A 22035-nucleotide genomic window follows, 5' to 3' on the forward strand; every position below is an offset into this window, starting at 1 on the left:
CAGCTCGGCCTGCTCAAGTTGATCCAGAAGCTGATTGAGAGAGATCTTGGCGCCAGCCGCCAGGAACTGTTCGCGAAGGAAACTGCAGGATAGATTTCTGGAGCTCTTGTTCGTCAAGAAACAGTCCTGTTTACTTCCTTTGTCGCTGATACTTCTGTCTCTGCCCGGTTGAATACTCCTGACGTGTGTTCGTCTAGCTTGAACTATGTTTTCTGTTCAGGCAATGGGGAAAAGGAAGTAGTACATTTTTAACCATCGGACTGGATATCTTAGCTAGAGGGTCAGATTGTCTGGTTTTCATAGTCTGGTAGTCAAAGATATCCGGTTTTCAAGTTTGATGGCCAAAATTGGACGCTGTTAATAGTTGGATGATAAAAAATAGACCCCTTCCAAAAAAAAAAGAACCCTTTCCGGAAAAGATTCGGACTGAAATGGTAGCCATCATCATGTTCATTTACTGCCAGTGCTACTTCGATTTGCCGAAGGATTCGTGCCCATTTGTTGCTGGTTTCACAACGTTAGTCTTGCGTACTTTTATCACCTTGTTGACTTGCCCCACTCAACTGGAGCAAAATCAGGAAATAATATACATAAATAAAAAGAATCTGCACTTTGTTTCATTCTTGTTAATCTGACCACAAATTTCACAACGAATAACCAAGCCGGGTATGGTCTTACAGGTGTAAAACAAATTATTAACGGTACAGCCTGCTGCAATTTACACACTTCAAAAAAAAAGAATAGTTGAAGCCCTGGTAAGGGAAGTAAAATCTGCTCGGCCAGCCAGCACAGCAATCTTCCACTCTAAGGTGAGGTCCCTATTGCTCAAGCACAACTACATGTGTATGTACAGTATGAACAATCGGTTGAATGCGTATCCAATGAAAATGTGCTACGGATAAGTTACTTCACAACATAACAGTCTCCTCTTCTTCTTCATTTCTTTCAGACACCGAAACCCTGACTGCCCAGCCTCTTAGCTGTTTCGCCATATATTAGTTGGTGCCCAGATGTTAGAAAGTTTTATCCACAACAGTAACTTGTCAGCCTGAAACCAGTGCATGTTTGCAGGAGGACCAACGAGGCAGGATCTGTTCGCAGCAGAAACAGCCATCTTGTTACCAAATAATGTATGATGTATCAGCTACTAAGCTATCCCTCACTCGTCATGCTCTGCTGAGAAGTCCGGCTCAGAAGGCTTCCTGAACTTAGGCAATTCCTTGATGATGCTGACTCCTCTCCTGAGTGCGAGATTCTGTTCCAGGGAGGCATCGTCTTCATACGATGTCATGGAGGAGAATGACTCCCTCATCCTCAGGTCCTTGGCCATCTTCCTCCTCTTGTGGCGGCGCCAAGCATGCTGGATAAAGCACGCGGCCCAGGTCTTCCAGTGGTGAGAGTAGTACCTGAACGTGTGCTGCAGCTTCCTGCTGTGGAGGCGCCTGAATTGGCTGGCGACAAACCTGAGGTCCTCAGCTCGAAGAGCAAACGCCTCCACTTCGAGAATCGCCTTAACTGTCCGAGTGGATGATGGCAGGCTGACGGTAGGCTTGGGAACGAGAGCCCATCCAAGGAGCTCTTCACCACAGAAATCACCAGGTTTGAGGGTGATTGAATTGAAGAAACCCGTCCTGCCACCATCTGTGGTGGAGCTTTCCAGCTTACCGCGAATGATAAAGAGCATCTCAGTCACTGGGTCTCCCTCACGGACAATATATGTGCCCTCTGTACTCAAGGAGGATACAAGACGCTCACATATGGCATCTAGAAGCTGATCGTCCATCTGGGAAAAAAGTGGGACCTGCAGGATTGCAATGTAAAAGGTTAATAACATACTCGGACATAAGATATCTGCGAGGCTATGAATTCTCCATAAAACTTCATAAGAGATATGCCAGCTAACACTATCATCTATGTTTGCTAGCCAAAACTGAGATGGCAAAGGTAGTAAGCTAATTTACCCGACGAACAAGATACAAGCTAAGGTGGCACTTGATGTCACGGCGAAGATCTGCAGGCAGAGCCTTCAATATAGATTCTTCATCCACACCTCGAGTTGCAAGCCATTTGTAATGAATAAATCTTCTCACCCTCTCCCGTAATTCGTGGGGCAGTTGTCGATGTCTCATCCACTCTTCAGTATCTCTCTGCTTTAATCTCCACTCCTCTACCCTTGCAGTGATTGATTGCAGGTAGGTCTAGCAGATAACGAGATTTGATAAGCAGAATTTTCCTTGTAAAAGAACTGCTGGCATTACCCCTCAAAAACAAAATCTAACTAATACTTGGAGATAATGGGATTGGGGAGCTTGTTCAGTATAATTAACTGGTTAAGATTTCTTTGTACCAACTTCAAGACGAAACAAAAGATTTGCAGATTCCAAACCACTACGACACTATCGCACACTTGTACAAATAAACATACAATGAATGGGAAACTGTGAGCACATCAAGACAAAAATCTCAGGTTTATATTCCTCAGTTTGCATGTGTAATAAGCAATAAGCTAGATAAAAGTACCTGGACATTTCCAATCAAATGCGCAAACAAGACAAGACCAACCACTGCCACGAATATAGCGTACAGCGTCTCACCAAGATAAGTACTCACCAACAATGACTGGCCATAGCAACTGTTCAAATAAAGAGAGAGAGAGAGAGAGAATGGAGTGCCACAGAGCATATTAGAAATGTACTATGATCATCATACCAATTTTCAGATTCACTGTTCTTGTAACATTTTTGGGTTTCTTTCCCATGCATAACCGAAGCTAGAATTCATATTAGCGATTAACATAGATCTGCTTTTGTTGTCTCTGAATCTTCACTTGAACAGATAATACTAATATAATTACTATTTGAACTTCCTCGAGTAGTAAATAAACAGTCATGACTTTTTTCAGAGTACATTTGTTCAGATAAAGGCATACCTTAGATTCTGCAAGCCCCACCAAAGGCAATAGAAATACTTCTTCAGGAAGCTCTGATTAGGAGTTCTGTTGTATAACAATGACTCGAACATACCGTAGTCATAATTGGGATTGTCAGTATCATTAGCATCACATATAGAAAAGACTAAGGTTCCATTCCAATTCAGATCTTGTTGTACGCCACAGTCCATATACCTAGTCTCGCAATTAGGCTCATTATTGCAATACTTTTTCCAACATGCGACCTGGCGATCAAAGGCTAGCAGGTACCATAGTGCTCCTACAACCTGAAAGAAGAAAACTACATCATGAGAAGTTCCACTGTAGAACAAATGTAGCACTAAAATTAATATGAAATTTTCAAGATATGAAGTGACGAAGCCATGCAAGTATGACTGATATAAGTATCATACATTGCTAGAGTATTACTGATATAAGTATCATACATGGCTAGCAATCATATACAACAGAAGGTTATAGGCAGCTCCTTGCCAAGCAGTCTTTGCGAAAACTCCAGTAGTTTTGACTATTTTATTATTCAAGGAAACCATGAGGAATAATCTTAGAATATACTGAACAAGAACAACCAGAAGCAGTATGTCATTGCTATGCTCAGACGAAGAATATTTGATAGCTGGTATCACAGACCAAATTATGATCTGCAAGAAAGGAAAAAATAGGTGTATCAGATAGTCAGGTAACAGCGATAACTCAAACATCAGATATCAGATAGCTTCACCATCTACAGACTCTCAACTATAGTGTATAATCTTTAAGGGTAAAAAACAGAGAAACCAGTTTCATGTTTAAAAAAAAATCAGAAGAGAGCAGGTGTGCATGCCTGCCAGAGGGCAACAGTAAATGAGAACAAAGAAAATTTATTTTGGTAACCCAAAGGCAGCCAATCATACAAAAAAACAACAAGAACAAAATATAAACACAGCATATCATAAAGGCATTGCAGTTTTCAGTTCTGAAAAGGAGCCAAATTACCTGTGGAAAAGGCAATGAAGCTACTAAATCAACTATAAAGTCAGATCTCAGGTACTGCTTTGCGATTTCCTTCGGATCTGTGATGAGATCTCCTCGACCAAAAACCCCTAATTTTGAGCTAGGATTAACATAGGCTGTTCTGAACTTTATTATCATCTGTAGGACATAAAAGATGTCGGCAATTGATCGGAAGACAGTAGCGATGATGGTCAGGCGTCTATCCTTCCCAGCACAAGTGGTTGGGGCATAAAAGATTTTGGGCACATAGAAATACAGAGGATCCATGAATAGAGCAATGAAGCATGATACACGGAAAACATAGGCCCATGTCAGGATGAAATCACTTGACGGATCAATAATCTTGTTGTACCATAAGTCATCTCCTGAAACAAAAATCTTGTTTTTCCATGAACTTCCCAAGCCGAACCTGCTAGCAGCTAGGCCTTGCTGCTTCTGGTGGATGGGTATAGCTGGCTTTGCCCTTTCATCACGGAATCTGCGAATGAAGATAGCATTAGAGTTGCCCTGTTCAGTAATAACACTAAAAACAGCATACTGGATGGTTCAGTAATCATTTAGGCTATCGGCCATCCGACCCATAAACACAGCCAGAAATGAAATAATCTTCCTGTTTCATTCATCTATTTGGCACCAATCTCTATCTATCCCACTCATACTAAAGATAAACTGTTATCATCAGTGAACAAATTAGTTCGAGAAACAGTTAGCAAATTAGTGGAGCATCCAACATAATTACTCTTAGTTATTTCGAGAAAATAAATGGGCATGGTTCCTTTTAGAACCGAACAAATTATGGTAGCTTCCAATCCGAGGAACCAAAACAAAATTCCAAGTTTCTCAAAGGAACTACAAGGACTGCAAAGCACGATACCAACCAACTTACCAACCCCAACCAAGAGCTCTTCCTCGACAATCACCCTCGGAAACCACGAAAATTCGTAGCAAAATTGCGCCTCCAACCCCCCCCCCCCCCCAAGAAAAAAAATATATCTCCAACTCCACGCCTCCACGCGCAAAGACCTTGAACAGCAAAGGAACACCGAGTCCTCGCGCTGTGCTCACCTGACTGTCCTCTGCGTCGTGAGCGCCATCTCGTCATCCACCTTCCTCGAACCGAACATCATGGAGCCAAACCGCTACTCCGCCGCTACACTGACCGGCAGCTCGCCCAAGAAACCGCCTTCCCCGCTCATCCGGCGCCGGAGAAGCCGGAGGCCGGTCCTTCGCCGGGGAGGAGACCGGGGAGGGTTTGCTCGCTCGGACGCTGGGAATCGCAGCCGCCCGCGCGGAGTTCGAGGAAGGGAGGGGAAGAGGGGAGGGAAGCGACAGGGAATGGAAGTTGGAAAGCGAGAACTGCCGGGGAGAAGACAGTAGACCGTGTCCGTGCACTGGGTTGGACCTGACCGGTTGCAGTTGGAGAGGAGAGGAACTGAAGTCCATGGTTGTTGCTAGGGGGTAAATATGGAAAATTTACTGTTGATCTTGTTGCCAAGCTGATGTAAAAATCACTAAAAGACTTTCAGATGCGAGGCACAATTAGATCCTGTTTGGTTCCGGGACTAAAAATAAATTATGATCCCATCGAATATTTGATATCAATTAGAAATATTAAATAATAAGCTAATTATAAAATCCATTGCATAAATGGATGCTAATTCGCAAGATGAATCTATTAAGTCTAATTAGCTCATGATTTGATAATATTGCGCCAGTAAATATATGTTAATGATGGATTAATCAGGCTTAATAGATTCATCTCGTGAATTAGTTTAATCAGGCTTAATAGATTCATCTCGTGAATTAGTCTTCATTTATGCAATTAGTTTTATAGTTAGATTATGATTAGTCCTTCTAATTGGTATCCAAATATCCGATATGACACAGACTGAAAATAAATTAACGGATCCAAACACCCTTAATATACAGGCACGGCTATGGAGATACTGTAAGTACAGTTCGGTTGGGTAGCTTAATTGTAATCTTAAAATGCTGTCGTGTTGACTACACTATCTCGGTTGGACTATTAAAATAGTATAGCTCATGTTGCTTTGAAAAGTCCCAACCCAATATATTTTTTTAATATTATGCAAACATTTTGTATTAGTAATTATAATTGTCAAAGTGATATATTGGTGATTGTGCAGATGTACAAAACGGCATGCTTTTGCGACTAGAGTATTTTACGAGCACAATTATAATACTATAGTTGTATTAAAACTCCTTCCAACATAGAAATTGCATAGGTTAGGACATTAGAGATCCTTATGGCCGATTTTAAAAGTTTAATTTTAAAAAATTTAAAAATCAGATGATTTCTAAAATTTAGAATCGAAAATCCATAATCAGCTAAATTCTCAATTCCGGAGGTCATCTGACTTTTGAATTTCATAAAATCGAATCTTCAAAATCTGCTATAAACTAAAACAAACGGGACCAGAAGTTGCGCATCCATTGCCGTAGCGTCCCCCTTTGCATTCCATGACTGCTCCTCCCTCCTCTATCACTCTTGCGTTGATTTTATTGTGATAAAAGGTCTTGTCGCATGTGATATTTTAAGTTGCGTTTATAACAAATGTTTGTTTCGTTTGCTTGTTTGCTTTTCTCCTCCCACGCGTTTCGTTTGCGCAGTCGTTTATTCTTCGTCGTGGCACTTGAATACGTTGCACGTGCAGCTGTTCATCTGAGTGGTTCTGTGGGGGCTAAGACTGTCAACTGACAACTGTACAAGTCCTAAAAAAAGGCACCCTCGTCCTCCATGTATAAAGAAAAAGAATGCCACCTCTCGCTCGGAGCCGAACGCCACCGATGCGTCACCTAACCCACCACACCAGTAGAGCTGGACTTGCTCCTTTGCTTTGTTTTCCAGCAGTGAAGTTGCGTGTCACATCTTAAACAGCTCACGCAAGATAGGAGCCAAGTACGCAAGCAAAGAGACGCGGAAGGCAAAACCGTTGCCCAGGAGACGCCTGATTCAGCACGCCAACCACCTTCAGGATCCCGGAGAATGTAAGCAAGCAAACATGCTGGATTACTGGACGACGTTGATACTAGCACCGTACAGCCACCATCAACTGCACGATTAACTGGATCAGAAACATGGAATCGCAGATAGCAACCATGAGCCGCGTGGTCGAACATATAGGGCGCAAACAATAATCAAACCATCAATCTGATGGTTACCAGTATGTATCTACCATTTGTAAATATATCCAATTGCATCTGACATTCTACCATCTTTTGTCCCAACATTTAACCTACCCAACAGGATTTGAAGCTAAAAGAGAATTATATCATCTGCAAAAATAATCACAAAATGAGAGCAAATGATACGTAGGATTCGACTTCGTCGCAGGCTCTATTGAAGAACATCATTCAGGAAGGCACTCGAAGAAGGCATCTACGAAGGTCAATCAGGGCGATGCAGTGAAGGAGGCAGAAGGCGAGGAAGACTTCCTTTGCTGAATGCAACAGTCTTCCTCTGTTGAAAGCAGGCAACGTGTGGTGGCAAGCGGCGAACGTGGAGCAAAGCCAGAAGTCAACTCAACGTAGCATTCGGCCTGGTCAGTTCAGTTTCTGACGCTCACTTACCTGGGTTCTCTGAAGCAAGGAATTATACGTGATGCGCAGGTGAGTCATCCATCTAAACACTGCAGTTCCTGAACCAGGTGCAGTTTACGGTGACCCAGCCTACGTAGAAACTTACCAGATGCTGCATTTGTCAGCACAATCAAACCTTACCAAATGGTATGAGAAGGAAGGTCATTACTGCTTTGCGATGCGCAGCATCTTCAGTGAGGCAAATGGATCACGAAGAGGAGCTGTAGGCAGACTAACATGCAGCATTTGTCTGAATGAAGCATGCGAGGGCGTGCGAAGAATGAAGAGCGCAGAACAAAACCATGAAGACATAAGCCGTAGTCGGCCGAGTCGTTTAAGCAGTGCAGGACGATGCCTTTATACCACACAAGAAAAGACAGCTGGTCTTAGTTCAATAGATACACCCACCAATATGTTTTGCTACTGATTATAAAGTAAACACAGGCATAATAAGATAGATAAAAGTTATGAGAACCTTAACCAAAAGTCAAGCAGTCCACGACGGATCTTTCGAGTAGGTTATTGATCATAGCTGATGGGCCAAAGAGCAATATCTGTCACAGAACACTCATCAGACACAAATATCTGGCTCTAGCTCCTGCTGCGGCGGTATCTGGCAATATCAATAGTGAAATTGCATCAATATTTCAGTGCCTAAGAATTTTTAAAAAAGGAAACTAAAATCTTCATTACCCGTTATCATAGGGAGACGTCTCCCGTGCACGCTGCGGTGACCTGCTATAGCTGCGTCCACGAGCTGGGGCTGGTGATACACTACGACGCCTTGGAGAGCGTGCTGCAGGACTGTAGCTTCTGTTTGCAAAGATAATGTTTTCATCAGATTCATTGTTTTGCTATGCAACTTACGTAATTACCTGTCCAGGGGGCAAGCACATATTTGTATAGTAAACTAATGTAAACAAGAGTATGAATGTTATTTCTGCTAGTTCAATACACAAATCTACTACCATTCATCACTCAAACCCCACATAGCCCAGAGGATGTGGATGAGCGTGAAAGAGGTCAGAATGAAATTTAAAAGCTCTACTAGAGAGCATGATCCACATCCATTTCCACTAAAAAAGAACAAACAAGATAGTGTCATTATGTGTGAAGATTCAAATTGATGGAAAAAAAACTGAAGTAGCTTGGCAACATGATATAGATTATACTCGTTATAGCAATGCAGGTGGATATGTACTGATATACATAAAGAGTCAGTGAAGAAGGGAGCCAGGGGCAAAACAAGTATAACAGTATGCAGCATTGATTCCAGTTACCTTCTTCCATAACTTGGACTCCGGCGGTATCTGGGACTACGGCTGCGGCTGCGGCTCCTGCTTCGGCGCCTTCCACTGCCTAGACCTCCAGAACCAATCCTCAAACGACACTCACGAGCAAAGTGCCCAGTCTCACCACACTCGTAGCACTTAGACTCAGACCCACCATACCGATCACGACCACCACGACCACTGCTGGCATTACGTGATAGCTCAACTCTCCATCCATTCTTGCCTACAAAACCATAATACAAGAGGTATCATTAGCTTTACAAGGATTAGAACATCAGTAGAGGACCATATACACACAAATATACAAGCCCTCAACTACAAAATAAGGCTGGCAAGAATGCAATCCCTGAAACTAAAAAGAATGGTAACAGAAAATCAAATAATTTGAACTCAATCATATATTACTTCATCTGACTGATGACAAATACAACTCCATTAGGAGTTTAGGAGATCAACATGGTCTTCAATTTGACACTCTGACTAGAAATATTTATAGAAATAATAATAACTTAAAAAGAAAAAGTAAAAAGCTATGAAAAGTTGTTTCTATGATAAATATAGTTGCCCAAATCTTTTGTTGTTAATCTCTGTGAAATTTTAAATACTGATGGCCACACATTCCACTTATTTGTGATCAGAGAAAGCATTTTTAATGTTTCCTACTTTCCTACACCTACAATGGTCAGTATCTGATAGAAAAGGTAGGCAACTATGATCATTGATCCAAAACCAGAATCATAGTTCCATAGAAAATCAAGATGTACTTTAACAGCAATTCATATTCCTCACAAAAAAAAACCAAGAGCATATAAAACCTTCACCAGAAGACAGTTAAGACTGAAATGGAGGAATGGCATATACATCTAACAGAACATGCTGAGAAAGGTTTAACATGTTCACAACATACCATCAAGATCACGGATTGCATCCTCAGCATCCCTCTTGTCATCAAAATCAATAAATGCGAAGCCAGGTGGTTTCCGAGCAACCCAAACACTGCTTCCACAAATAAAATTTTGAAAGAAAAAAACGTATCAGAAATCATCAGCATCAAGCAGCATACCTGGTTACAAAGAGAAAATACATGCACCTAATGTTCATGATCCAGAAAATTGCAAAAAGTACTAGGGACATTACAGATCCAGAACATCATCACATTCTTTGGTGTTAAGAAAACAGACCATAACTTTCAGTTTGTCCAGATAAGTTAACCTAAGATCATCCCTGGTGAATTTTTAAGAAGATTATGCCATGCAAGGGCCTAGCAAACAAATAGTAGTCACACAACCAACGGACAGTACAAATTTTTGGGAATGTCAGAATGATGCATAGGATGAGGTATTGAGGTGATATCCATGCTGAGCACACTAGTGAAACAATATACAATACAGGGAATGTCAGAATGATGCATAGGATGAGGTGATATCCATACTGAGCACACTAAGAGAGGGTTTGCAACACAACATGTGACTCTCAATTGTCCTTAAAACACAGGACGGACTAAGGTATGGAACTGAAACTTCTGCCTCGAAACGAGTTCTTTGTTTATTTGCGCTTACAATTATCACCCAAACGGACAGTTCGTAAGTCTTTATTTCGTCCTTATGGATTGCCCAAACGGACGCACATAGAAGCACATTGGATTCTAAGAGGCGCTAAACCAATCACACGGAGATGAGAGATCTGGGGCGAGAGCACTTACCTCCGAAGAACTCCGAACGTGCGGAACTCGTCCTCGAGCTCCCGAGCCGTCACCCGAGGATCCAGGTTCCCGACGTACAAGCGGGCCATCGCAGTCGATCACCTGCAAACCATCCGCCGCAAACCGACACCGAGACCAATCAGATTTTCCGCGAAGCTAGCGAGAAAATTGTAGACGACGAGAGCGCCAGGCAAAATCAAACGACAAAATCGCTCGGATCCAGCCGAAATTATCAGATCTACGGCTCGAAAACACAATCAGCCGCTGAATGCGACGCGGCGGGCACGAATCCACCAGATCTAGGGCTTAGTGGGTAGGGGAAAACAAAGAACAGGAGGAGGGTCAAGGGTGGGGAGAGGAACGTCGGAAGTTCACCTTCTCCGATCTGCTTCCTCCGGGAGCGCGACGGCGGCGCGGATCGAGGGTGCGGAGGCTGCTGGCGGCGACGGGCTCACGGATGGGGCGGGGTAGCCGGGGAGCGTCGCTGCGCGGAGGCGAGAAGGCGTGACGGGATCACGCGAGGATTGATATAACGCCGTCGCCGGGTGGGGTTGGATCACGAGAGTGACAGGTAGGGACAGGTTAAGGTTTGGTTCTGGAAAGTGGAAACTGCACGGTTCTCTTGTGCGCTGGGCTTGCTTATTTTTCTTTTTAAAGTATGGGCTTTAAATTGGGCTACCGTGATAGAGAGAGAGGGGGGGCTGGGCTTTGGAGTAGTATCTGCTTGGTTCTCTCTCTTCTCTTCCGCAATCCTCTACTCGTTGACAAGCGGTCTGGTGGCTAGCTGGCCAGAGAAGCAGCTGGTTAAAGAAGCAGCTGGTCACAGGCTTTGTTTGGCACAGCTGAAACTTGTTTATAAATTATTAACAATTAATATATCATACAATTAATCATAAATTACTCTTAAATAAGCTAATGATAACTTAATTATAAATTAGATAGCATAATAGAGTGTCATTAGAATAGATCCCACCCACAGTACACCTTCCCCCGAGTAGTCACTGCACACTCCACTCCACCAATCCACTGTACGTCTTCCTATCCCTGCTACTAGCTAGCACTGAGCGGAGCTCATCAGGTGTTCCCCCCGGTGGTGTGGGCGGGTGCTCCGGCGGCGGTGGCAACGAACCACTTCAACACCGTGAAGGCCGTCCACGAGCTGGCGCGGGGGCGGAGGCCGCGCGGGGAGCGGAGGCAGCGCGGGGGGCGGAGGCGGGGGCGGAGGCCGCGCGGGGAGCGGAGGCAACCGGCGCGGGGGGCCCGGCGGGGGGGGGGGGGGGGGGGGGCGGGGCGGCGCCGGGGCCCGGCGCGGGGGCAGCGGCGCGGGGGGAGGGGGCGGCGCGCGGGGGGGGGGGGGGGGGCGGCGGTGCGGGGAGGCCGGCGCGCGGGGGCGTCGCGGGGGCGGCGCTGGGCGGCGCAGGCCGGCGCCGGCGGGGGAGGATTGGGGATCGGGTGGAGAGGATAAGCAGAGGATAAGCTGGTGCGGTGCGGTTGCTGGAGGAAGTGCCTTTTCTCAGGCCGTCCACAAAGCGCTGCTCGCGGAAGCTGGGCAGAAGCGCACCGTTTGGCCAGCCTGCAACTTAAAATTGTCCAGAAGCAGCGCCAATCAGGCCCTCTGTTTGTCACTTCTGAATTTGCGGCTTCTCTTCTTTTTTCTACGGGGTTTTGCAGGGGATTAATTTTTAGTCCGAGTCACATGAATATTTGAATACGAATAAGAAAGACTAAATGTAAACTAATTATAAAACTAATTGTATAAATAGAGATTAATTTATAAGATAAATCTATTAAGCCTAATTAATCTATCATTAGCATATATTTATTGTAACATAATATTATCAAATTATGAACTAATTAGGCTTAATGAATTCGTATCGCGAATTAGCCTCTATTTATGCAATTGATTTTATAATTTATCTATATTTAATACTCTTAATCAGTATTCAAATATCCGATCTGACGGGATCTAAAGTTTAATCCTACAATCCAAACAGCCCCTGTACAGATCACACTTCCCGATCCGAAAGCTAACCCCACTGTCCTTGGTTCACTCTTCACAATCACAGTGAAAAAGTTAAACTAATCTTATTCGCTCAATAGTCCGTAAACTTAGACTGCAAACTGCACAATGTATAGGCTAAGTTTTCTACGTGCAATTACAATCCATTATAATGAAAAATGAATTGTTGCATTAACTTAGCTACAACTTAGACTCTGTTTGGATCATGTTGGACGCGTTTGGTTTCTTGAGCTGTCTAACCTGGCTCGCATCAAACCACCCAGGCTGAGGTGAGCCTGGATATGTATATGCAACGTACATGTGTTTGGTTAACTGAGCGAATGTAGCTTGGACAAATTCGACTGCTGTTTGAATGACCGGATGAGGTAGATAAACATGCATATTTTGAGCCTCAACGTGCTCCCTCGCGACTCCCGCGAACCAGGCCCGCTAGAAACGGATTTCATTTTCCTTTCTCAATAGCCAGACTCGGCGGGGCAATTTGCACGCCACCAGCCAGACCGAGTTCTATTCCCAAGCAACCAAACTGCTCATCACTGCACCTCATGAGCCAGGCCAGGGCAAATGCATCGAACCAAAGGCGCCCATTCAGATTTTGGAAGAAACTAGATTTTGATGGACTGTGAAAATTTGGATTTGAGATAAAATTTGAATCCTACCGTTTGGATAACTAGATTCCACTAGTTGATTTTATGGACTTTGGAGCATGCCTTCCTTCCATGCCCTTGCTATTTTTTGGCCGTCCCTCTGCGCCACGCCTGGGTGCCGGGCGGTGCCTCGGCGGCCGCAACCGGGGTCAGGCGGGGGCGGCGCCAGGCCACCGCAGCTGGGGACGGACCGCGGCCAGGAACGGGCGGGGGCTGGGCGGCCGCGAGCCAGCCGCAGCCATGGACGTATGGGGTTGGGCCGGCGCGCCGCCTGACCGGGACGGCCGCCAGGGCGAAAACTGCCGGCCCCTGGACGGGCGGCGCGGACGGCGCTGGTGGGGAGCAGGCGGGCAGCGCCGCCGGGGAAGCAGGCGAGCGCAGCTGGTGGGGAGCAGGCGGGCAGGGACGCGGGGGGAGCAGGCGAGCGCAGCTGGCGCCGAGTGGCCCGGCACGCCTGGTGAACCGCGGGCGCCGACGAGGAGGAGCACTGCCGGGGCGGGGACGGCTGCGCGAGCCGGGAGGAGCGGGCCCCGCCTAGGATGGCCGGCGCTCGGGCGCCCGCGCGCGCCTCCTTGGCCGCGGGTGGGGAGGAGCAGCGGGGCTGAGCCGCCGCGGGCAGGGACAGGCGGGGGTCCCCGCCTAGCCGTCGCCTGAGCGCCGGCCACGGTCTCCGGCTGTCTCCGCATGGGCCAGCCATGCTGTCGCCCGTACCCATCCAGGCGCCACTCCTTCCTGCCCGAGGCGAAGGGGACGCCCGTCTGGCACGGGATGGAGCAGGGACGGGCCGCGCGGATGATGGAGCAGGGAGCGGCGGGGAGAGGATGCGTCTGGCATGCGAGTCGAAGTGGGAGGGATCGAGGATGATGGAGATGGCAAATTCACGTAATTTTCCAGAATAGTGAAGGACAAAATCATAATTTCAGCAGCCAGTAGCTGCTGGAAGCAGCCTAGCTCCAGATTCTAGGATTCTTAAAATCCCAAAATTTTGCTCCTGGAATCTGGACCAAAATCCACCGGTTTGGAAGCTGGTCAGGTTCTGGCTTCTGGATTCTTACAATCAGTTGGCTTTCAAACCAGGCCTGCGTGGTTTGCTACAAAATATAGCAAATTAATTCTTGGCAAAGTTAGTCAAAGAAATGAGTGTATGATGTGCAGTAAAGGGTTAGAAAGTATTGCTGGCTATAGTTATGGTAGTTAACCAAACTCGAATCTAAATAAATAAATTGTGTTTAGACGAGGCAATACCAAAGGTCAAGTCTTGGATTCGGTGACTAAACTTTAGTTCTATCAAATTGGATGTTTAGATATCAATTATAAATATTAAATATATGCTAGTGTAAAACTAATTGCATAAATAAAGACTAATTGATAAGATGAATCTACTAAATCTAATGAATCTATCATTAAATCATGGACTAATTAATTTTAATGGATCCGTCAGGCAAATTAGCCTCTATTTATGTAATTAATTTTTAATTAATCTATACTTAATACATCTAGTTAGTTTCAAACATATGACGTGGTAGGACCGCACGTAACGAAAGCAAACGTTTCTTTCTCGGCAGGAACTTTGCAATTTCAATGCACTGACAGTACAAAAATATCTCGTATTCATCATATATTATATAGCAAATTCAACATGGCCATCATCCACCGTCACGTCGACGTCATCAACCGCACTGATGGTCATCCCGCAGACCCGCACACAGGAGTAGGACACGAGCCTCATAAAAAAAAGTCCCGTCACCCGCAGCCTAGACCGCCATGGCCACCGTACGAAACCGCACGTCCTGCCGCCCCGGCCGGTTCCGGCCGCAACCACGTCGTGGTGTTCCCGTTCATGACCAAGGGCCACGCGCTCCCGCTCCTCCACCTCGCCTCGGCGCTCGCCGCGCGCCACGAGGCCCACGGTGGCCTCCGCGTCACGGTGCTCACCACACCGGGCAACCTCGCTTTCGCGCGCCGCCGCGTCCCGGCACACGTCGGCCTCGTCGCGCTCCCGTTCCCCGCGCACCCGGAGCTGCCGCCGGGCGTCGAGTCCACCGACGCGCTCCCCTCGCACAGTCGCACTCCCTCTTCCCGGCGTTCCTCCGCGCCACGGCGATGCTCCGGGAACCCTTCTCGGGGTTCCTGGCTTCCCTGCCCGCGCCGCCGCTCGCGCTCGTCTCCGACTTCTTTCTCGGGTTCACGCAGCGCGTGGCCAGCGATGCCGGCGTCCGCCGCCTCACGTTCCGCGGCATGTCGGCCTTCTCGCTGGCGCTCTGCTTCTCCCTCGCGACGAGACCGCCCCCGGCCGGGAGCATCGAGGACGGCGCCCCGTTCCCCGTGCCGGGGTTCCCGGAGAGCGTCACGATCACGAAGGACGAGGTCCCGCACGCCGTGGCGCAGGCGGCCGACCTCGACGGCCCCGTGACACGGTTCTTGTTCGAGGAGGTCCGCGACTGGGACTACCGCAGCTGGGGCGTCCTGGTGAACAGCTTCGACGCGCTGGACGGGGACTAGGCTGCAATCCTCGAGTCCTTCTACCTCCCGGGGGCGCGCGCATGGTTCGTCGGCCCGCTGTTCGTCGCCGCCGGTGAGTCGCAGGAAGAGGACGGCGACGACGACCCGGAAGGGTGCCTCCCGTGGCTGGACGAGCGCGCGGCGAGGCGGCCCGGGTCGGTGGTGTACGTGTCGTTCGGCACGCAGGTCCATGTCGCCGCCGCGCAGCTCGACGAGCTCGCGCACGGGCTGGTGGGCTCCAGCCACGCCTTCCTCTGGGCCGTCCGGTCCTCCGACGCGTGGTCGCCGCCGGTGGACGCGGGGCCCGAGGGAAAGATCGCCAGGGGCTGGGTCCCGCAGCGCCCCGTGCTGGCGCACCCGGCGGTGGGGGTGTTCGTGAGCCACTGCGGCTGGAACTCCGTGCTGGAGAGCCTGCCCGCCGGGCGGCCGATGCTGGCGTGGCCCGTGATGGCGGAGCAGGCCGCGAACGCGAAGCACGTGGCGGACATCCTCGGCGCGGGCGTCCGCGCGGGGGTGAAGGCCGGCGCCAAGCCGGAGCTGGTCGGCAGGGCGCAGGTGGCGGGGAAGGTCTGGGAGCTGATGGACGGCGGCGGCGAGGCCGGGCGGGGGATGCGCGCCAGGGCCGAGCGCGTCGGGGAGGCGGCGCGGGCGGCCGTGGGCGACGGCGGCACGTCGGGGCTGGCGCTGCGGCGGCTGGTGGACGAGCTGCAGCGAAGCTACGGCGGCGGCGGCGGCGGCGGCAGACAGCGCGAGGCGGCAGCAAGCGCCAAACCAAACGTGTGACAGCGGGCCACGGAGTGATTGAAAAAGACAGCTGCAGTAGTGTGAGCTTTCGGTGCAAGCAAGCGCGTTGTTGTCCTGATGTCATGTCGTTTCTTCGATGTCTTGTCCTTGGCTGCTAAGCGAGCAGTTGATCTGCTTGTGAGGAGCATCTCCCGGCGAGAGATGGTGTGGAAAACTAGCATTTGTGTCGTCTACGGTCGAACTCGAACCGAACGTCCCAAATCTTCGCATCCCATCGTTGATGTCCAATGGAAATACAGATGGATTTACTTGCATCCGCGGAGCTCGCCGTCGCCAGTTGAGAAGGATTCAATGACCATGAATTTGGAGGGAGAGGGAGAGGGCAAGGTCTACCAGATCGTGGGTGAATCGTCACAAGTTCTGTATCTGCTTTCTCTTTAGACCCAAAACCCGGCAGGTGATCCAGGTCGAACTGCTGCCAATTGCGATCGGAAGCTGCCGGAAATCACCCAACACGCATCGGACAGGATGCCCATGTCTAATCAAGCTAATTTTGCACCGGGGATACCTTGTCAGCACACCGCACCGGGGGTTTAGCAGCAGGTGTCGTCGGCCGGCCCCCGATGTCGTGGCGCTCCCTGCGCGGCTGCGCGAACACCATCTGACTGCCCCGCCTCCCGCGGGTCCATTCTTCCGCGTGCGCACCATTCCGGGGCTCGCCGTTGAAAGTTTTTCTTTCCAGCCGACTAGCGAGCGCAGGCAGCCAGGCGCACGCCATTGCCGCAGGAGGTGCAGTTGTACACGAAGAGGACAGGAGAGGCGCACGTTGTGGATAACGGATAGCTATAGCACAGTGACAGTAGCAGAGCAGGCGGCAGGCCCCGGCAAAAAAAACGGACCTTTTCCTGTCCACAACCCCACCGATAGGCAGGCGATAGCGGCGCCACCGACGGCGACGTCGCACCCCTGCCCGACGGGCTGCCTGACTGCCTGTGCTCCTTCTTCATCCTCTTTCGCCGGCGGCCCGTTCCTCTTCGACCCCGGCGAGTTCCCCCGCCCCGGGGCCTCCTTCTCGCGGACGTCGTCAATCGCCTCCGCCGCCCCTCGACTCTCCCCCACTGCCGGTCTGCCACCACCGCGGCCGCCGCCGCTAGGCCGGCGGGCCTCCCCGGCATCCCTCCGCACTCACCGGAGAAGGTAACTCACAGCACGGAACCTGTTCCCTGACTGTAATCCATATTTATTTCTGAAATTTTTGTGGGTTATGGATTTGCTAGATTTTTTTTTTGTGGAGGGAAAGTAATAGTATCTTCCAAGTCAATGTCAGGTCAAATAATCAGTGTCTTCGTTACAAGTTGAGTCACATTGAAATGAGATTTGGACATTATAAGCACTGCCCATCTCGACTCCCGGATTCACCATGAGCAATCTGTGTAGTGTTTAGAGCCTGTAGTGCTTATAAATTGTGCCTGCATATATAGCTAATAATAATATAATGTGAACATTTTGCTAAGGGAAAAAGAAAAATGCAAACGACTAAACGTCATCTTTCATATGCTTTGAAGAAACTTGGTACTGTAAGCTGTCTTTTTTTTACTGTTATAACATCGGCTCATGACCCAAAATCGTCTGTACTAGTGAGAATAATTCATTGGCCAGTTATGTGATTCTGATCTTGGCCAGCATTCCTAGACATCATCCTTTACTCTGGTCTTCAGTATAACAAGACGTCATGAAGTGATGCTCTCAAAGTTATCACCTGCACCTGCAGAGGTGGGAGATCACAATGGCGCACACGGAAGCTGGAGGATCACTACCGGTGCCAAATGTGCAGGCACTTGCACAAACTTACAACAGATCAGATGAACAGATCCCTGAAAGATACATCAGGGTGGAAGAGGCCGCTGAGGAGGTTATCATTGATCATGGTATCTCTTCTGCAATTCCAATCATTGATGTCAGCAAGTTGCTGGATCCGGATTCATCAAAAGAGGAGTGTGCGAAGCTTGGATCTGCCTGTAGGCAGTGGGGCTTCTTTCAGGTAAAGCGAAGTTCTTGACAACTGCTCTTTGGGGCCGGTTTAGTTTCACAAAACAATGACATCAATAACTGCAATTACTGGTGCATAGCTAGTTTGCATCTCAAATTTTTTTTTGCAAACATGCAAAAGCTTGCACATGGAAAGAAAATAAAAGAACCTTTTATCCGCACATGTTTAAACTGCAGGTCATAAACCATGGTGTACCAAATGAAGTGATCAGCAACTTCAGGAACGACATAACTGAATTCTTCAAACAACCACTGGAATCAAAGAAGGCTTACTCGATGATACCAGGCAACCTTCAAGGATATGGCCAGCACTTTGTAGTTTCCGAGAATCAGAAACTGGATTGGGCAGACTTGTTCAGTCTGGTGCTCCGGCCAATAGATTCAAGGGACATGAGATTCTGGCCAAGTCACCCCCCGTCTTTTAGGTTTGCATGAACTCACAGAACCACCATTTTACATAATGAATCTTCTGTATATATTGCTTCATGATGTTAAATTCATGATAGGAACTCCATAGATAGGTACTCTTCTGAGGCAGCAAAGCTAGTATCTTGCTTGCTGAAGTTCCTGGCCGTAGACATGGGTGTTGAGCCAGAGTCTTTCCTGGGGATATTCAGAGGCCAGCCTCAAAGCATGCGGATGACCTACTACCCTCCATGCAGGCAGGCTGACAAGGTAGTGGGCCTGTCACCGCACACTGATAGAATGGGACTGACTCTACTGCTCCAAGCAAATGATGTTCAGGGGCTGCAGATCCGAAAGGATGGCAAGTGGATCGCTATAAACGCCCTTGATGGTGCGTTCATCGTCAACATCGGAGACACACTTGAGGTAAGCATATATGCCTAGCCTCTGCATCATGTTGTGTGAGCACCAATGTTTTTTAGAGTGTTCCCTTGATGCTAGTAGCTGGTTAATGATGCTGAATAATTAGGTGTTTGTTTGCTCACTATTTCCAATTAAACTTGCAGATTCTAAGCAATGGGAGATACAAAAGCATTGAGCACAGGGCCATGGTGCACCCAACCAGGGAGCGCATGTCAGCGGCAGTGTTCCACGCGGTATGCCGGGATGCCACTGTCGGCCCTCTGCCGGAGCTCGTGAAGAAGGATGGTGAGGCGCGGTACAGCTCAATGAGCTACATGGATTTCGTGAAGCGCTTCTTCACGGCAAAGCTTGGTGGGAGGGGTCACGTCGAGAGCCTGAAGAGTTCATACTCACGGCAGCACGGGCCCGACGGCTGGATGGAGTCGCACTCCGCCCCCAAGCCGCACGCGTAGTCCATGGTCGATGGGGCCGGCACCGATGGCTTCGCTGCGGCCTGCTCCTCCATGTCTCTCGTCTCCAGTCTTGACATCAGCTGTGTGCGGTGGGTTTGAGGATGGAGCTAGCCGGGAAGTGCGGGCGCCCGGATTCTAGCTCGAGCTCGCCGACCAGTTCGGCCACGGCGAGTCGGAGCAGCCATTTTACAAGAGAAATCTGCTATTTGTGATGTGACCCGAATATTTTCATTTAACCCCTGATTTGGATCGAGATTAATAATATCGATCCAAATTAGGGGTTACATGTAAAATATGATCCCAATATTTTATAAACCCTCTAATTAGGATCGCGATTAATAGTCGCGATCCAGTTTAGGGGGTTATGTGTAAATTGCGTTACGAACGTTTTCATAAACACCCCTGGTTTCTTGCAATACGGTCCCTCTTTTCCGGCGGATCGCCTCTGTGTTCTCCCCTTCTCCTCCGGCAACGGCGACGGCCACCTCGTCGCCCCGAGTGGCTTCCGGTTCTCCGCTACCAGTTCCCCATCGGATATCCCTTTCCGCGCCCCCTCCCATCCATTTCTCGTGAGATTCTCAGCGGCGGTCAGGCTTGTGCTCGCTTGGTGATGCTGCCGAGCGCCCAGCGATGGGTGAGGCCGTGAGGGTCGCCGGCGCGGGGCTCGCTCCAAGTGCATTGTTTCGAGTTCACAGACTTTCTCATCCTTCTCACTCTGGTCGCCGCGGGCCCGCGGCCTCCGTTCCCGTCTTGCGCGCCGCGGACCTCCTCGTCCTCGCCGGGCGTGATCTGTACTGTATTTATACTCGTGTGAGTTCAACTGAAATAATCTTTGCTTCGAAGATGATCCATTTGGTCAACAACCGCTTGAAGGTGTAGTCAGCAACAGGTTCCAGCACGCAAGATCGTCTGTACGGAATACTGACGCCCCGGCCTAGATGGCAAGCTCAATTGTTCGTACAAACCTCATTGTGCTTTTCAGTTTGGTTAAGAAATTCAGTATATGATACCCCGGACATCTCTTCATTGGAGTCGTTCTTGGTGGAGTTGGAAGAGACAACTGCAGGATAGCACATCCCCAAAGAGTAGAGGCCATGATGTGGCCTGACCTCTTATGAAATTCGATAATATATGGATCTTGTAGTTTGCAAGTTTCTTCAGAGAGGAATAATGCCCTCTTTGGCACAACTTTTTTTTTCTGAGCAGATTTTTCTAAGAAGTGGCTGTGACCGTATTCTATGCATAGTGTCAGCACAATCTTTGCCTCTCAACGCCAAGAACTCAGGATCCCTAGTGTTTGTCCCTACTTGAATTAGAGCAAATTGAGTGGGAAAAATATCCACAATATCCTTTTCTTGGCGAACCCGGTGTCGCCGGAGATGGTTCCGGTCGCCGGAGAAGAAGCCATAGCCCGATAGCCGGTTGGAGCAAGGGGGCTTCGCGCACGATGGTAATGCACAAGAAATCATGCGTGTTTCCTCCCAAAAATACTCAAAGCGTCTTCATTTCTTTTTTCCAGAACTCAAAATCCGCTGATAACTGGGTTGACCTGCATTGCTGAACCCTGAACTTTTGGTGATCCAGTCTGAACCGCTGCCATTGCTGCGATCATTCAGAGGCAGCCGGAAACCCGACACACCTGGAAGCGCTCAATGCCCCATGCTGCCAATCATTGCCCAAGACCAGCTACAGCTGGTCCGCTGGTCTCACTCATGGCGCAGCACGTGGCTCCTGCGCCACACACGGCGACGTAGTAGGAGTATTCAACGGAGGGAGGAGAGAGAGGACACGGCCGACGGCAGGTCGCCATGTAGAGAGATGACATAGGAAACCATCTCCTGCGCATGTGGTGCCGCGCTTTGCCTTTCTGCTGCTCACCGTCTTCTTCCCGGACTCGATCTGTTCTCGAAAGCAAGCGCGAGAGACCACGCCGACAGAAGAATGTTCATGCGCGATGCGATGCGATCTGCCCCCTGCCTTTTGGGGATTCTGACCAGAGCTTCAAGGGTGGCTGGCTGCTACCAGGAACGCAGTGCATGCGCTGAATAGAAGAGATGCTGAAAAGGGATCGACTGAGGTTATATTTTCTTTTCTCAAAAACTAAAGTTGCCACGGTTAACTAAAATTGACTGTGTTCAATGAGAACAGTGCCCATGGGTAAATTTCTTCCCTTTGTTTTCTTTTGAGTCTTGCAGGGGTGCTAAATATACCAAGCTCATGGATCAGCTTTCTTCTTCAGAAAAGATCAATGGGCGCAAT

At 48.7% G+C, this 22035-nt stretch overlaps 4 protein-coding genes and 1 pseudogene across 5 annotated transcripts; 2 read left to right on the forward strand and 3 right to left on the reverse strand.

Moving 5' to 3' along the window:
- Nucleotides 1-591: 591 nt before the first annotated feature.
- On the reverse strand, nucleotides 592-5442 carry LOC112889459 (cyclic nucleotide-gated ion channel 17-like). The gene is made up of 7 exons (XM_025956122.1): nucleotides 5006-5442; nucleotides 3923-4418; nucleotides 3376-3588; nucleotides 2930-3216; nucleotides 2521-2632; nucleotides 1962-2198; nucleotides 592-1801 (listed from the first exon to the last, which is right to left on the reverse strand). Exons 1-7 carry the CDS (start codon nucleotides 5065-5067, stop codon nucleotides 1160-1162), a joined length of 2049 nt encoding a protein of 682 aa, XP_025811907.1. The 5' UTR covers nucleotides 5068-5442; the 3' UTR covers nucleotides 592-1159.
- Nucleotides 5443-7082: 1640 nt separating this feature from the next.
- On the reverse strand, nucleotides 7083-11065 carry LOC112889463 (serine/arginine-rich splicing factor RSZ21A). Of its 2 annotated transcripts, XR_003228108.1 has the most exons (7): nucleotides 10910-11065; nucleotides 10535-10636; nucleotides 9740-9828; nucleotides 8821-9055; nucleotides 8234-8353; nucleotides 8016-8153; nucleotides 7083-7895 (listed from the first exon to the last, which is right to left on the reverse strand). XR_003228108.1 is itself a non-coding variant. In XM_025956126.1 (6 exons), the coding sequence occupies exons 2-6, from the start codon at nucleotides 10621-10623 to the stop codon at nucleotides 8132-8134; spliced, it is 555 nt and encodes a 184-aa protein (XP_025811911.1). In that variant the 5' UTR covers nucleotides 10624-10636; nucleotides 10910-11065; the 3' UTR covers nucleotides 7083-8131. The 2 variants fall into 2 exon arrangements, 1 of the variants encoding a protein (XP_025811911.1); XM_025956126.1 differs by having other exon boundaries at nucleotides 7083-8153.
- Nucleotides 11066-12810: 1745 nt separating this feature from the next.
- LOC112889462 (translation initiation factor IF-2-like) lies at nucleotides 12811-14008 on the reverse strand. The gene has a single exon (XM_025956124.1). The coding sequence runs from the start codon at nucleotides 13914-13916 to the stop codon at nucleotides 13245-13247; it is 672 nt and encodes a 223-aa protein (XP_025811909.1). The 5' UTR covers nucleotides 13917-14008; the 3' UTR covers nucleotides 12811-13244.
- Nucleotides 14009-14798: 790 nt separating this feature from the next.
- Nucleotides 14799-17019, forward strand: LOC112889460 (annotated as a pseudogene).
- Nucleotides 17020-17673: 654 nt separating this feature from the next.
- On the forward strand, nucleotides 17674-20192 carry LOC112889461 (S-norcoclaurine synthase 1-like). Its single transcript, XM_025956123.1, has 4 exons — nucleotides 17674-18488; nucleotides 18674-18921; nucleotides 19003-19327; nucleotides 19468-20192. The coding sequence occupies exons 1-4, from the start codon at nucleotides 18234-18236 to the stop codon at nucleotides 19774-19776; spliced, it is 1137 nt and encodes a 378-aa protein (XP_025811908.1). The 5' UTR covers nucleotides 17674-18233; the 3' UTR covers nucleotides 19777-20192.
- Nucleotides 20193-22035: the final 1843 nt, after the last annotated feature.

Source organism: Panicum hallii, chromosome 4, assembly GCF_002211085.1.
Source record: "Panicum hallii strain FIL2 chromosome 4, PHallii_v3.1, whole genome shotgun sequence".
NCBI classification, from domain to species: domain Eukaryota; kingdom Viridiplantae; phylum Streptophyta; class Magnoliopsida; order Poales; family Poaceae; genus Panicum; species Panicum hallii.

Coding starts and splice junctions, on each gene's coding strand:
- LOC112889462 (XM_025956124.1), bottom strand. CDS start 13,916: ATGGGTACGGGCGACAGCATGGCTGGCCCATGCGGAGACAGCCGGAGA.
- LOC112889459 (XM_025956122.1), bottom strand. CDS start 5,067: ATGATGTTCGGTTCGAGGAAGGTGGATGACGAGATGGCGCTCACGACG. Junction 3,589..3,922: donor CTTCATTGCCTTTTCCACAG/GTAATTTGGCTC, acceptor CCTTTCTTGCAG/ATCATAATTTGGTCTGTGAT. Junction 2,633..2,929: donor TGGGGCTTGCAGAATCTAAG/GTATGCCTTTAT, acceptor TTATTTGAACAG/TTGCTATGGCCAGTCATTGT.
- LOC112889463 (XM_025956126.1), bottom strand. CDS start 10,623: ATGGCCCGCTTGTACGTCGGGAACCTGGATCCTCGGGTGACGGCTCGG. Junction 9,056..9,739: donor TGCAATCCGTGATCTTGATG/GTATGTTGTGAA, acceptor ATGGTTTTGTAG/GCAAGAATGGATGGAGAGTT. Junction 8,354..8,820: donor AGTCCAAGTTATGGAAGAAG/GTAACTGGAATC, acceptor CTTTGCAAACAG/AAGCTACAGTCCTGCAGCAC.
- LOC112889461 (XM_025956123.1), top strand. CDS start 18,234: ATGGCGCACACGGAAGCTGGAGGATCACTACCGGTGCCAAATGTGCAG. Junction 18,489..18,673: donor GGCAGTGGGGCTTCTTTCAG/GTAAAGCGAAGT, acceptor TTTAAACTGCAG/GTCATAAACCATGGTGTACC. Junction 18,922..19,002: donor AGTCACCCCCCGTCTTTTAG/GTTTGCATGAAC, acceptor AATTCATGATAG/GAACTCCATAGATAGGTACT.